Source organism: Oncorhynchus kisutch, linkage group LG18 (genome assembly GCF_002021735.2).
Source record: "Oncorhynchus kisutch isolate 150728-3 linkage group LG18, Okis_V2, whole genome shotgun sequence".
In the NCBI taxonomy this organism is placed as follows: Eukaryota; Metazoa; Chordata; class Actinopteri; order Salmoniformes; family Salmonidae; genus Oncorhynchus; species Oncorhynchus kisutch.
The window spans coordinates 35,045,367-35,059,583 of record NC_034191.2 but is presented as its reverse complement, the minus strand read 5'-3'; the positions used below and the strand labels follow the sequence as shown (position 1 = coordinate 35,059,583).

The following is a 14,217-nucleotide window of genomic DNA, read 5'->3' as shown; positions in this document are numbered from 1 at the left end:
ACCGGTTAATGAGGTTCCAGGCTAGATAGCGGGGGCTTGGTGTGGCTGAGATGAAAGGTGTACACCACAGCCCCCGCCATCTCACCATTCCATCTCAGCTACAGATGGACCTGATCTCTTCTTCTCCTTCTTTATTTCCTCCCGAGTTAATCATAATCGAGCGCCACAGCCTAGCGGCCTCCAGCTACAGCCCTGAAGCCCCCCCCCCCAATCCGCCAGGAGATCCCACTGTGCTGGAACACACTGTTATCGGCGCTCTCACAAAGCGATTGTTGTATAATTCCTGTTTGTGGCTGTGCTCCAGTCCAGTACGAGAAGGAAAGAACCCGCTCTGCCAGCAGCACTCCCAATATTTCACAACAGAGACATTATTAAGAACAACATACAAAAACGCATGGACACATGGAGACGCACAAACACACTGTCGTACGCATGCACACGCACAAACACATCACGCACACACCTGAGCACCCAATCCCCATGGGGACGTGGCCTACTGCATTGTACAGGGAGTGAGAGAGTTTACTCACCTGTTGTTCAGGCATGAACAAACTCACATATACTTATGGCATACACCTGCACAAAAACATCCGCGTCAAATCAAATGTATCCGTCACATACACAGTTTACAGCAGGTATAAAAGGTGCAGTGAAATGCTAGCGTGCTAGCTCCCGCAACAGTGCAGTACACAAAAGAGTGCAGGTGTATATAACAGTCATAGAAAGCACCAGGTTGTCTTCAATAGCCCTAAGACAGAAGCCCCTTTATTTAACCCACACGTTCCACATCCGCCCCATGCTACAAACCTCCCCAGACCAGAGTGCCTGTAGTAGTGTGACTGTGAGAGGTTGGTGTGACTGTGACTGTGAGGGATTGTGCTGGCATGGAGGTGACACTAGCTGATACCTACCCTGGGTACCATCTGTAATGACAAGGAGTTGGCAAGGCGGCACAACCGATCTGGGATCCAGGCTAGTTGATACCTGCTCCAGGTAATGGATTAGAGCAGCTACATGATTGAAGTCCTTTTATTAGCTAAGGGAGGTTGTTCCTCCACACGCACCAACCAATCATATTGCCTCATTAATAGAGGGGAAAGAGACTGCACCATCAGCAATGTGTCTACACAATAACTACTGCACTCAGACACACAAATCAATCAGATGTTAGGGGAATGGTTTGAACCAACAGGAATGTTCACTTTCTCTTATCTCTCCATCTTCCTCTCTCTGTAACACACACACGCACACACACATATATATAAAAAATATGCTTAGCTTGGGCCTGCTGTTGATAATGACCTCAGCCTTGGCACCCGAGTGGCCCAGACTGTAGTCGCCAGGCTGACTGTAGCCTTTTGTGTTAACCTCCCTATCTCTAACTCACTGACCTTTGGGAAGAAAGCAGAAATGACTTTTTTATTTAGAAGGGGGTAAGGTTAGCTCATTGTTCTGTGTTGGTACGGTTTCCCTGCGGTAAACACACACACACTGGTTCCCAGGCTTGACATGTGGCCCCCTCCTCCATCCCCCCCAGCCTCCTCCCTTGGTGTTCCCACACTCTGGGTCGCCGTGCCATAGACCCACCCTCATCACTCCCGCCTCACCCTCACCCATCACAGCACAGCGCTGCGTACACACACACACACACAAACACACACTCACACACAAACACACACTCAGAAACCTATAGTTTAGGCTTATTTGTCTTTCTTTAAAAGGTGATTGGAGATGCCAGACTCTGCAGTTTAGATAGAGTGAGAGGAGGGGATGTTGTGACACGGGTCCCTAGGGCTACCCACTGAGCCGGGCCCCCAGGGACCAACTGGGGAACCAGGGGCTCCTGAAACCCACTGACAGGGCCATCCTTCATCGCCCTGACAACAACACATAAACAAACCACTAACCTAGTAACTAGACCTAACTGTTTACAGCATAGAGGTATGGTCACAGTGTCATTAACATCAGAGACATGGTGGGGTGGGGGTGGGGGGTATTGGGGGTATAGAGAGACCCCCTTCTCTGACAGTGGGTGAGGAGAGGGGACGGGCGACTCATGCAGACAGAGGCGTTGATGGATGAGGGGGGCTGTCTCACTGTCACACTGCACCCGCAGGAACCAATATCTTACCAAATTTAAACATAAGCACACGCACACACACACACACACACACACACACACACAGTGATGAAAGTTTGTTTTTTGCACATACCACACAAGCACAAAATATTACTGTTACAACGAGCATAAACTGAGATGACTGAGACAGACAAATACAGTAGCTTACCACTCTTTTCTGGGTTTCTTGCCTATTTCAACATCATCTCAAAGTACATTTTGGAAATGACCAAGAAGACTGGTTTGTTCCCTGACATGTGTTTTCCCCAAAAAAGGTTTTCCTTATGCAACCAAACCATTCAGCTCCCTCTTTGTCCCTAAAAGCCAGCCTACTAAATAGGGTTGAGAATGAGAAAGGTCTACATTAAAATCAGGCCTACCTACCGTACGCATTTGGATGAAATATTTTGGCCTACGAATGAACAACTTGATGTATCCCATTTTAGACTTTAGGCCTATGCTTTCAGGAGCTGAAGCGTGAGATAATATAAACATATTATCGCCCACAGCGCACGTGAAAAATGACGAGCTGTGACGGCTCATTGCTCAGGGAGACACCGCACAATTGCTTACCGACGTTTGGATCTAAACGGAGCGGGAGCGCATGCAAAGAGCGCTGCGACAGGACAATGACTATTTAATAGGGTCTCTCAGATCGTGCCCACTCCCTCTCACCTTTTAAATGGCACGATACATTAACCCTTTTAATGAGGTCCGCCAGACAAACGTCAGATGCATGGCCCATTGCACAACGCAAGGAGGAAGCAATCATCGGCAAGCAGGAGGCGCTGACAGGCAGAATGCGCCACGCGCTTTCACACCAACACACACATGCACGTACGAGCGCAGAATTAAAGCCAATTTATGGGCGCGAGTTGATGGTAGGTGAGGGTGGTACGTCCTGTATAAACACAAACTCACTTCCTTGACAACTGTCTTTCACAATAGATCTGCTCCGCTCCGTAAGCGCAAGAAGTATGAAAGCCCTGGCATCTGAGGAGGCTGCATTGCAATAAATGCTGTATGCCCACTTCAGACATAGGGTTGACCATGCAGCGCGTTTTACACTCTCTTAAGGGCGCTGCATGGTCAATCTGTCGTCTGCATTGGCCATACAGCATTTACGGTGATATGGCCTCTGCAAAAGTCAGGGCTTTTATACTTCTTGTGGTTCACTGAGCAGAGTAGAGCTGTTGTGAAGGAAGTTGTCAAGGAAGTACGTTTGTGTTTATACAGGACCTCCCACCCTCACCTATGTCAACCAATCATGTCAATACAGAGCCCTCCGCATTGTTACAACATTTGATAGGTGCACGAGCTCAATTTGGCCTCTGCGTGCCTCCAGAGGCGCCGCAATTGCGTCACACCATCCATACAGAGCCTCATTTTTGGATCAAGTTTAAATTGGCTTATAGGCCTGCCTACATGCACGCATGCACACACACACACACACACACATAAACACACATATATACATACAGTGCATTCAAAAAGTATTCGTACCCCTTGACTTTTTCCACATTTTGCTACATTACAGCCTTATTTTAAAATGGATTAAATAGTTCCCCCCTTGTTAATCTACACACAATATTCCATAATGACAAACTAAAAACAGGTGTTTAGAAAGTTTTGCAAATGTATAATTTAAAAAATGAAATATCACATTTACATAAGTATTCTGACCCTTTACTCAGTATTTTGTTGAAGCACCTTTGGCAGCGATTACAGCCGCAAGTCTTTTTGGGTATGACGCTACAAGCTTGGCACACCTGTATTTGGGGAGTTTCTCCCATTCTTCTCTGCAGATCCTCTCAAGCTCTGTCAGGTTGGATGGGGAGCGTCGCTACACCGTTATTTTCAGGTGTCTCCAGAGATGTTTGATCGGGTTCAAGTCCGGGATCTGGCAGGGCCACTCAAGGACATTCAGAGACTTGTCCTGAAGCTACTCCTGCGTTGTCTTGGCTGTGTGCTTAGTGTCATTGTCCTGTTGGAAGGTGAACCTTCGCCCCAGTCTGAGGTCCTGAGCACTCTGGAGCAGGTTTTCATCAAGGATCTCTCTGTACCTTTCTCTGTTCATCATTCCCTCGATCCTAACTAGTCTCCCAGTCCTTTCAGCTGAAAAGATCCCCACAGCATGATGCTGCCACCACCATGCTTCACTGTAGGGATGGTGCAAGGTTTTGTTCAGACATGACGCTTGTCATTCATGCCAGAGAATCTTGTTTCTCATGGTCTGAGACTCCTTTAGGTGCCTTTTGGCAAACTCCAAGCGGGCTGTCATGTGCCTTTTACTGAGGAGTGGCTTCCGTCTGGCCACTCTACCATAAAGGCCTGATTGGTGGAGTGCTGCAGAAATGGTCAGAGTGAGGATTTTTATTTATTTAATCCATTTTAGAATAAGGCTATAACATAACAAAATGCGAAAAAGGGGAAGGGGTCTGAATACTTTCTGAATGCACTGTATATACACTGCTCAAAAAAATAAAGTGAACACCAAAATAACACATCCTAGATCTGAATGAATGAAAAATTCTTATTAAATACTTTTTTCTTTACATAGTTGAATGTGCTGACAACAAAATCACACAAAAATTCTCAATGGAAATCAAATTTATCCACCCATGGAGGTTTGGATTTGGAGTCACACTCAAAATTAAAGTGGAAAACCACACTACAGGCTGATCCAACTTTGGTGTAATGTCCTTAAAACAAGTCAAAATGAGGCTTAGTAGTGTGTGTGTGTGGCCTCCACGTGCCTGTATGACCTCCCTACAATGCCTGGGCATGCTCCTGATGAGGTGGCGGATGGTCTTCTGAGGGATCTCCTCCCAGACCTGGACTAAAGCATCCGCCAACTCCTGGACAGTCTGTGGATGGAGCGAGACATGATGTCCCAGATGTGCTCAATTGGATTCAGGTCTGGGGAACGGGCGGGCCAGTCCATAGCATCAATGCCTTCCTCTTGCAGGAACTGCTGACACACTCCAGCCACATGAGGTCTAGCATTTTCTTGCATTAGGAGGAACGCAGGGCCAACCGCACCAGCATATGGTCTCACAAGGGGTCTAAGGATCTCATCTCGGTACCTAATGGCAGTCAGGCTACCTCTGGCGAGCACATGGAGGGCTGTGCGGCCCCCCAAAGAAATGCCACCCCACACCATGATTGACCCACCGCCAAACCGGTCATGCTGGAGGATGTTGCAGGCAGCAGAACGTTCTCCACAGCGTCTCCAGACTCTGTCACGTGCTCAGTGTGAACCTGCTTTCATCTGTGAAGAGCACAGGGCGCCAGTGGCGAATTTGCCAATCTTGGTGTTCTCTGGTAAATGCCAAACGTCCTGCACGGTGTTGGGCTGTAAGCACAACCCCCACCTGTGGACGCCGGGCCCTCATATACCACCCTCATGGAGTCTGTTTCTGACCGTTTGAGCAGACACATGCACATTTGTGGCCTGCTGGAGGTCATTTTGCAGGGCTCTGGCAGTGCTCCTCCTTGCACAAAGGCGGAGGTAGCGGTCCTGCTGCTGGGTTGTTGCCCTCCTACGGCCTCCTCCACGTCTCCTGATGTACTGGCCTGTCTCCTGGTAGCGCCTCCATGCTCTGGACACTACGCTGACAGACACAGCAAACCTTCTTGCCACAGCTCGCATTGATGTTCCATCCTGGATGAGCTGCACTACCTGAGCCACTTGTGTGAGTTGTAGACTCCGTCTCATGCTACCACTAGAGTGAAAGCACAGCCAGCATTCAAGAGTGACCAAAACATCAGCCAGGAAGCATAGGAACTGAGAAGTGGTCTGTGGTCCCCACCTGCAGAACCACTCCTTTATTGGGGGTGTCTTGCTAATTGCCTATAATTTCCACCTGTTGTCTATTCCATTTGCACAACAGCATGTGCAATTTATTGTCAATCAGTGTTGCTTCCTAAGTGGACAGTTTCATTTCACAGAAGTGTGATTGACTTGGAGTTACATTGTGTTGTTTAAGTGTTCCCTTAATTTTTTTGAGCAGTGTATATTAATATACACATACACACACTTTATATTGATGAGTAGGGCATACTGACTCAATTTTACATAGTTCTTTACAGCAAGTCCTCAACAGAGTTGACCTGCTTTCTTAAAATTATTATAGCTTATAATCAGCTTTAGCTAGACTTCACTCCTGCCTCTGAGAGAATACTAACCCACCAAAGCAATTAGGGAATCAAAAATAACATCATAATAATCATGTTTTTCTACATTTTTATTTAGAAATGTCAAATACATTTAATTTAATTTCAAATTCAGTGCATGGGTCTATGGCGAGAGCAATTGATTTATGGACTGTTCACATGAACTGACACACATTTGCAAGTGTTTAAATCTTGGTGTTATTAAGGTAAGACGTGTTGTGAGTGTTCTATCTGAGTGTTGATTCTAGTGGGGTTAACATCAATGGGATTGAAATTGACACCACATGCGATGAATCAACGCAGTGTTATTTCATTCACATTGGAATCAACACTGCGTGGTGTTGTTGTTCCTGGACTGCGTGAGTTCATTTATGTTTATTCTCTCAGTGAAAAAGATGTGGGAGGGGCCTCATTATCATTCTTCCCAGAATGCTTTGTTGCAGGTTGATGTTTAGAATAGTTTGTTTGAAAATCTATGTTTCTGCATGCACATTGATTGTTAAATTGATCTTATACTATACAACAATTAATAACTTTTCTAAACTAATCCAATCTGTAAGTGGTTGGATTTATTGCACCTGATACTGAGATGGTTGTTCCAGTTCACATGGTTTAGGTAGTGTTGTTTGTGAAGTCCTTCACCCTAGCTGTCATTCTGAATGCAGGTTGTGGTTGGTGATAAATACATTCCAATACACTCCCTCTGGCTTGATTCCGATATGAATCACTAATCACGTCATAAACCAGCTTATTGTTGCTTGCATGTCTGATGTGGCCCATGAGCCAAGTTTTTCAGAACAAAATGTTGAGGATATTTAAGCCATAACTAAAGGCCTTATGAAATGTGTGATATATTGTCATCAAGGGTTCACACATTCACATAAGCAGTCACTTGGTGAAAGATTTAGAACTAAAAATCAATGAACACAACTGTCACTAACAAACACAGTCATGGGTGGGTATTGCTCATGTTCACTTGAAAGGCACGCTGGGAAATATCCAAATAAGGCTTTACAAAACACTCTAGGGGTGCTAGTTTGTGAACACTTTGAAAAGTGTTAGTTTAACACTATTTCGGTGGGTCACACATCATTTCGAAGTGTTCAATTTAACACTGTGAGTGTTAACATTTTGATCTCAAATTTGCTGTGCACCTACGGGACAACAGGTGACTATAGGGTGAGCAGACTATGAGCAGACTATGAGCATGTCTAATATACTCTCATTGTTTCAACCTATGTCTGAAAAGACACGTTCATATATGTGTGAATAAACCAAAAGTATGTTGTTTTAAATAAAAAATGTAATCCAATTCAGCATTCACATGAGTCATATCTCTTCTTTTTGAGGACATTACAAGTGGTGCACCAAGGGTCAGATATCTCACACTACCCCCTGAGCATTTAGTTGAGAGGCACGTTGGTTACTAACGTTAGGCAGACAAGGAGTTAGCTTAGGCCTATAGTCCTAGCTGAAGTATGATATTAGGACAAATCATTTGTTTTATTTTGTGTGTGTGTGGGGGGGGGGGGGGGGACTCCCATATGACATCTGAACTAATCTTCCACCACCAATCCCACTTCTATTACCACCTCCCCACCTACCAACTCCCCCTCCATTAACTCACTCCACTGTGTTTTATCATCTGCCTGCCATGCGCACATCAATCGAGCTCGAGCACAAACACTCTCTGTGGCGCGAGGAGACCTACAGGACCAGCCTCTGAACAGAACTTATCAGGACAGGCCGCACACTGAACACATTTACCGGCAGACCTCTTATGGGGAGTCTGGGAATTTAAATATTCACTGTTGACATTGTGCAGTGCTGGCTACAGGCCAGAACGGCCCAGTTCCCGGGGGGAAACTGTGCCGAGCTATCAGAACATTCTCTCCCACTGACTTAATAGGTAGCCTAGAAATCTTCCTCTTACATCTTGAGTAAATAATAATGTTTAAATATACCTCAAATTAGCCCCCTATTCTCAGATTATAAGTAATGATTTAGAACTATGCCTGGAACTGGATGGGCAGACCGGCTGGTGCTGTAGCCTAGCGCATTCCTTCAAGGGACTGTTAATATTTAGGCCGATTGCAGCAGGCGCCAAAACCACTACTAAATGCACTACTAAACCATTATTGCTGTGTGTGTGTGTGTGTGTGTATGTGTGTGTGTGTGTGTGTGTGTGTGTGTGTGTGTGTGTGTGTGTGTGTGTGTGTGTGTGTGTGTGTGTGTGTGTGGTGTGTGTGTGTGTGTGTGTGTGTGTGTGTGTGTGTGTGTGTGTGTGTGTGTGTGTGTGTGTGTGTGTGTGTGTGTGTGTGTGCCCTTTGCCTTGTTAGTGATCACAGAATAATATGCATATCGTTTGCTTTTCACACATATTCTGTAAACACTGGGCCATGTTACCATAAACAACAGTCTGTAAGAGATCCTGATGAGAGCTGGCCGTCTGATGGGTTTATTTCATATCGTCACGAAAGATCCTCTGTGCCAAAGGCCAAAGGGCCTGCAATGACACCGAAGCTCACGAGACAAATCCATGAAGCACAGGAAATAAATAATTACAGAGTCCCTGTCTGTTTAGCTCTTAAAGTAGCTTGTACACAAAGGCAGCACACAACATGTAAACTGGATTTATTTCTACATGTATAACACCTTTATCTTTGTGTCAGGGCCTCCTTCCTCAGAGCCTTCGTAGCGTTGAGATCATCATTAGAACCATCGAACGATGTATTTTCAGTAGCTGAGGTGTTTCCCATAGCATTCGTTAGTAACCTTAAAAAACATCTACGAGTGATCCAGACCACTCGTAGAGTGCATCAAGATATGTTTTTTTGCCCTTCCGCATCACTTTATTCACAAAAGATCTTCGCTAAACATAGAATCAAGATGTTTAGGCTATCTGTCTGACTGTGACTGCCAGGGCCGGCTCTAGGCGCGACATAAACGGTCGCTGTGGGCACCCGGCCTATAGTGCCCCAGACCCCAAAATGATTAAATATATATATTAGATATATATACTTTGGGGGGGGGGGGGATTCAGTTGGGGTCTCAACTTACTGTTGAGAGTTATCTAGATGTCCATCAGCAGCATTTCTCTTGTTATGTCAGTCACTGACAGTCACTCATTTAGCCTGTGTCAGCTAAGAATTTTTACATTGGTAAATTGAGTCTAGCCAGTTTCTAAACTTGTAGTAATAATGGTTGAATTATTGATTGGGCACAAAGGGCACTCGCTCAGGGGCCCTGACCTCCAGGGGGCCCCCATTGATTTTGTTAGTCACCCTCACTCAGATATCATATTAACATGGCATAAGTCATGTTAAAAAATAGCTTTAAAGCTGCACATTTTTCTCTCCACACCATTGCAAAATGAGTAGAATTGCATGAAATGTTTTATAAAATGGTAAAATCTTCTCTGCCCCATGGCAAAATGTGTAGTATTGCAGCAAAGTTGCTTAAACTGCACCATTTTGTCTGCATCCCATGGCAAAATGTGTAGAATTGGACGAAATTGAAACAACATTTCCCATAGGGCCCCCAAAAGGCTAGGGCCGGACCTGGTGACTGCGATAACTTCAGAATGAAGTTGACTACACATAAAAAGTTGCCAAACTATTTGCAATTGCTACAAACAAGTGAAGGGTATAATTATGATTAAAATGAGAACTGAGATGACTGCATTAAAAGATACATAGGTTATAGGTTATATTGGTTATATAGGCTAGTTCAATCATATTGAAATCAATTTAATGTACAATACATTTAGTTATATTTTGCGTCTAGGCTACTGTCTGTAATTTTTTGGCTCAATGTTTTTAATGTGTGACAACATGTGCTCAATGACGTGCCCAATCTGTGATTTAGTGCATTATTATTGGGAAAGCATAATTAGCCGCCTCAATAGCCTATTTGCTGCCATAGGTGGCAATATGTCTCTAGGAGCTGATCCATCGTCAGTATTATGGAATAACTTTTATGTTAAGGTATGATTTGAATGGAGAAAGCTGATCCGAGAGCAGCGCTGCTTTTCTTTCCATCCTATCAAGTATCGACAAATGGTCTAACAACTCATATAGCAAACGTCCTCTCTACGTGCTTGTTTGGGAAACACTTAAAAAGTTGGCTCGTAAATAACGATGCATCTGGTACGATTATCGTTAAGTTACATCACAAATGGGAAAAGATGCCCAGTATTATTTGAACAAATAAAACACTCACAATTCGATTTCAAAATAACACTGCTGGTTGGATGAGTGTCATCCACTGAGTTTGTAGGCCTAAATAAATTAATATCCTAAAGAGGAAAAGGTTTTTAAGGTAATTTCTCATCTGTCTAAGCTCCAGAAAGGTCCAGAGAAATTATCAATTTGTAGCAGGAATATATGTTTAAGGCAGAAAGTTACACACACAATAACAAGACTGTCAGGTCTCTCAGACGTTTATTGAAAGAATAACACCCGCGACCCCTGGCTCCAGGACTGCAACCTACCGGTGTTGACCTGTGGCTACACTGTTGTCCAGACATGAGAAAACTATCATTCAAAACATTCAAATGATATGCTTAAAATTTAGTCTACTGGCTATACACATTCATAAAGGTTAAACACAATGGAAAATGTTACTGACTCAGAAAATGCAATTACATTGCAATAGGCCTATACACAATTTGAAATAATTATCGAAAACGTTTACTTCTGTAGCATAAACTACTTGAAGGATTGTACATAATGATTATAGCTACATCATCTGCTTGACTTTTTGATGTGAGAGATAGGCCTACATATTATATAAACATTGTAGTGCATTTTGGGAGATTGCCATAGATCACAATACAATTTTATTGGAGTAAACACCTTTTACCAAAATCAGTGTGTTGCTCCCTGGGGGTTGAATTGCTTTCAGAACTCAGACGAATAATTTAACCGTTTCAATCAATTACAGAAATACTGTATTAGGCTACTGAATATTGGCGTTTAAAGCCTCCGTGCCCTTCAATGTGAAGTGGTAAAACACAAACATCATTACATTTCTGTATAACATAAAGATGTAAACACGTTTTGTACACAGACCGTAACATTAATTATATAACATAGATGTTGTACTTGTTGCACAAACGAAATACACCATAATAACGATACAATACAGCGCAATAACCCAAGGCTATAACGTAATGATAGGTAGAGCGAACACCCATACGCATTTATTCTAGGCTACATCTAACAAGGCAACAATATATATTTTGGACTTTTGTCAGCAATGGTACCTGATTATATTTAAATTGCATAAGTCCTTCATTCTGGATCTTTCATTTCCGAAGTCTGAATGAGGCAACCTGCCTTTTCAAAGTTGCTTCTGCAAATTGAAGTATACAGAAACCAAGCGCGTGCAACAACAGCGTCGCAGGACCGGACGAGAATTGGCCAACGCTGTAGCGCCCACTATACAAAGCACAACCCAATAACGATAGAAGTTCGTTCCCTGAGAAGTGCCTCTCCCGTTTGCACAACTTTTCATAACTTAAAACGCCAATTGATTTTTTTCTGAATTCGCGAAACGAACTGGCATTGACAGCATCAACTCGAAACCCTTGAACCAACTTCTTCTCCCAACTGTACTGTACCTCTGCTCAGTCGTGAGTGGGGGATATTTTCTACTGACACTCATGTAAGCGAGATACAATATATTGTACCTAATTTTTAGATGCGAAACAGCATTGATAACTGAGATATAGCTACACATTTACAAGATGGCAGTTTCAAAAGGCAAAGAAAGGGATATTGCACCTACTTGTGGCCAGTTTCCGTGCCCTGCCTTTGGACCTCATGATGCCAGTCCTTCGGCGTGGGTTTGTTAGATTTTTTCTTGGATCTTTTCCTCCTTTTTCTTTTTTCTCTGTCCTTTTCTCTGTGTTTCTCAATCCAGACTCGCTATCTCTCCAGCATTGTCAGTTTGGACACCTTCGCACATGCGCATAGCCAAACTGGCAGCACCGCCAAAAAAGTTTGGAACGATTTATCACTTGAAATGACTGATCTAGTCAGATGGCAATCGCAGAGAGATCCCTTCGTGTAAGATCTTTAAAGATCACGGAATATGAAACAGAGCCGACACGACCTCGAATCTACGGAGAGCCGGAGACATTAATTATAATGAACTATTCTCAAACTCTCACCATGCATGCCTACCTTTTGTGGTAAAATGAAATCACATTCATCAATGTTCGGCTAAATTACTAATGTGAAACGTTTTCATTAAATGTTTTATAAGTTTTAATTGTGTTTTGACCATCACAGCGAACACTAGGAAATGAATGAATCCCTCCTCCTCTCCCCTGGTATGTGGGCAGTCGAACTGACAGCTCTAATATGAGGCTGTCCGAGGCTTTTTTTGTGAAGTGGTGACAATTATTAATCTGTTTAATGCTTTGAATTAAAACCCCTTTCTGCTGGCGTGCATGTATAAATTCCATCGCTTGCTTGCAAATTGATAACCAATTGAACTCGAATAGTCTATTTTAACTTTTGTGTAAAGCTGATGCACAATTGAACTGTTTTACTTTGTTTCACACTTATCGGATTTGGGCACCACTGTATCAACATACGATTGGTCCGATGAACCTAACAATGAAAACCCCAACAATCTTATTGGGCTATTGCACTATAGTCGTAGTGGAGAGATATTAACTGCAAGGTGTATTTGTTTATGAATTAAAACGCAGTATAATTAAAGTAATTGCTCATTAATTAGATCCGCATGAGGTCATGTTGATCTTGCACGTGAACCCTTTAATGGCTTGTGAACTCGATTTATTGATTCCAAAGCATGTTGAAATTGATTTAAGGAAATGACATCATATAAATTGTAAAGTACAAAAATAAGACATCCCTTTGGCCGATGTCCAATATACCTTTCAATACGGCAAGTATACGTCCATATGTTGGACCCCATTTACGTTAAAATACCTCTCGGGAATATGAATTCAGGTTTAAAGGTGGTGGGTATGTTTTTGATAACTGTGGGCAATTGAGTCAGTACCACATTATCAATAGAACATGCGCGTGGGGTGTGTGTGTTATCCAATTCAGTCAAATACATTCGCTGTCAAACTATATGTTAAATGTTCATAAAGGTGTCATTAAGGAAAATACTGTCTCAAGTTATTCATCCAACATACTTACAGTTTAGAGAAATCACCAAGTAATTTAAGTCACCAAGTCAAGAAAGGTTAATATAGGTACTTTATTGTGGGTATACCTCAGCCTAGCCCCAAAGTAATGATATAAATGGTGCTATTAAGTACACCGTGTGCTGGAGAGGGTGGCTTGCGGCGCAGGCAGGCATGCAGCCTTTCAGACCCACAGCTACAGCTCGAGGCAGCGCGCTCAATTAGCCTAAATGGAAACAGTTTTCATTCATTGCAATAACTCACTGTTCTCGAGACCACTTTCAGAATACCTACTTTATTATGACACGCTGACCCGGAGGCGCGGAATGGCAGGACCAGGGAACGCTGGAGAGATATGTGCAGCCCAGTGGGTTGTAATTATTAGACATTCATTGGGTTCAAGACCCTTTGCAAGTATAGCTAAATTATTTGCTTTCTTATGCTATAGTTCGAATTTAATTCCCATCAAAAAACGTGGTTGGGCAGTTCACAACTTTTGGATCCTATTTTAACCTAATTAGATGCGTTACCTTTGGTAATTTCTGCAGAAAATAAGAACTCACGTTAATATCTGGTAATTGATTGTTTATTTCAATGCATTTAGTTATGTTTGGGAGGTTGTTTAGGGGTTAAAATAAATACATAATTTGTATAGGAGCTGTCGAAGCCAGACTAAAAGTGAGAAGGGAGCCTCCGGCACAAGGAAATTACCGCGCACCCGCGTGACCTTTGAGCAAGGTAATCAATCAAATGA

The 14,217-nt window shown here is 43.2% G+C and overlaps 1 protein-coding gene across 17 annotated transcripts in view; it reads right to left on the bottom strand.

The window, feature by feature from the left end:
- mecom (MDS1 and EVI1 complex locus) overlaps nt 1–12,638 on the bottom strand; it is a 189,043-nt gene extending 176,405 nt beyond the window's left edge. For all 17 annotated transcript variants that reach the window (XM_031795889.1, XM_031795894.1, XM_031795896.1 and 14 more), the window contains exon 1: nt 12,086–12,638. In XM_031795889.1, coding sequence (XP_031651749.1) covers nt 12,086–12,122 — 37 coding nt within the window. In that variant the 5' untranslated portion in view covers nt 12,123–12,638. The remainder of the gene's footprint in view (nt 1–12,085) is intronic.
- Between the last annotated feature and the right edge of the window lie 1,579 nt (nt 12,639–14,217).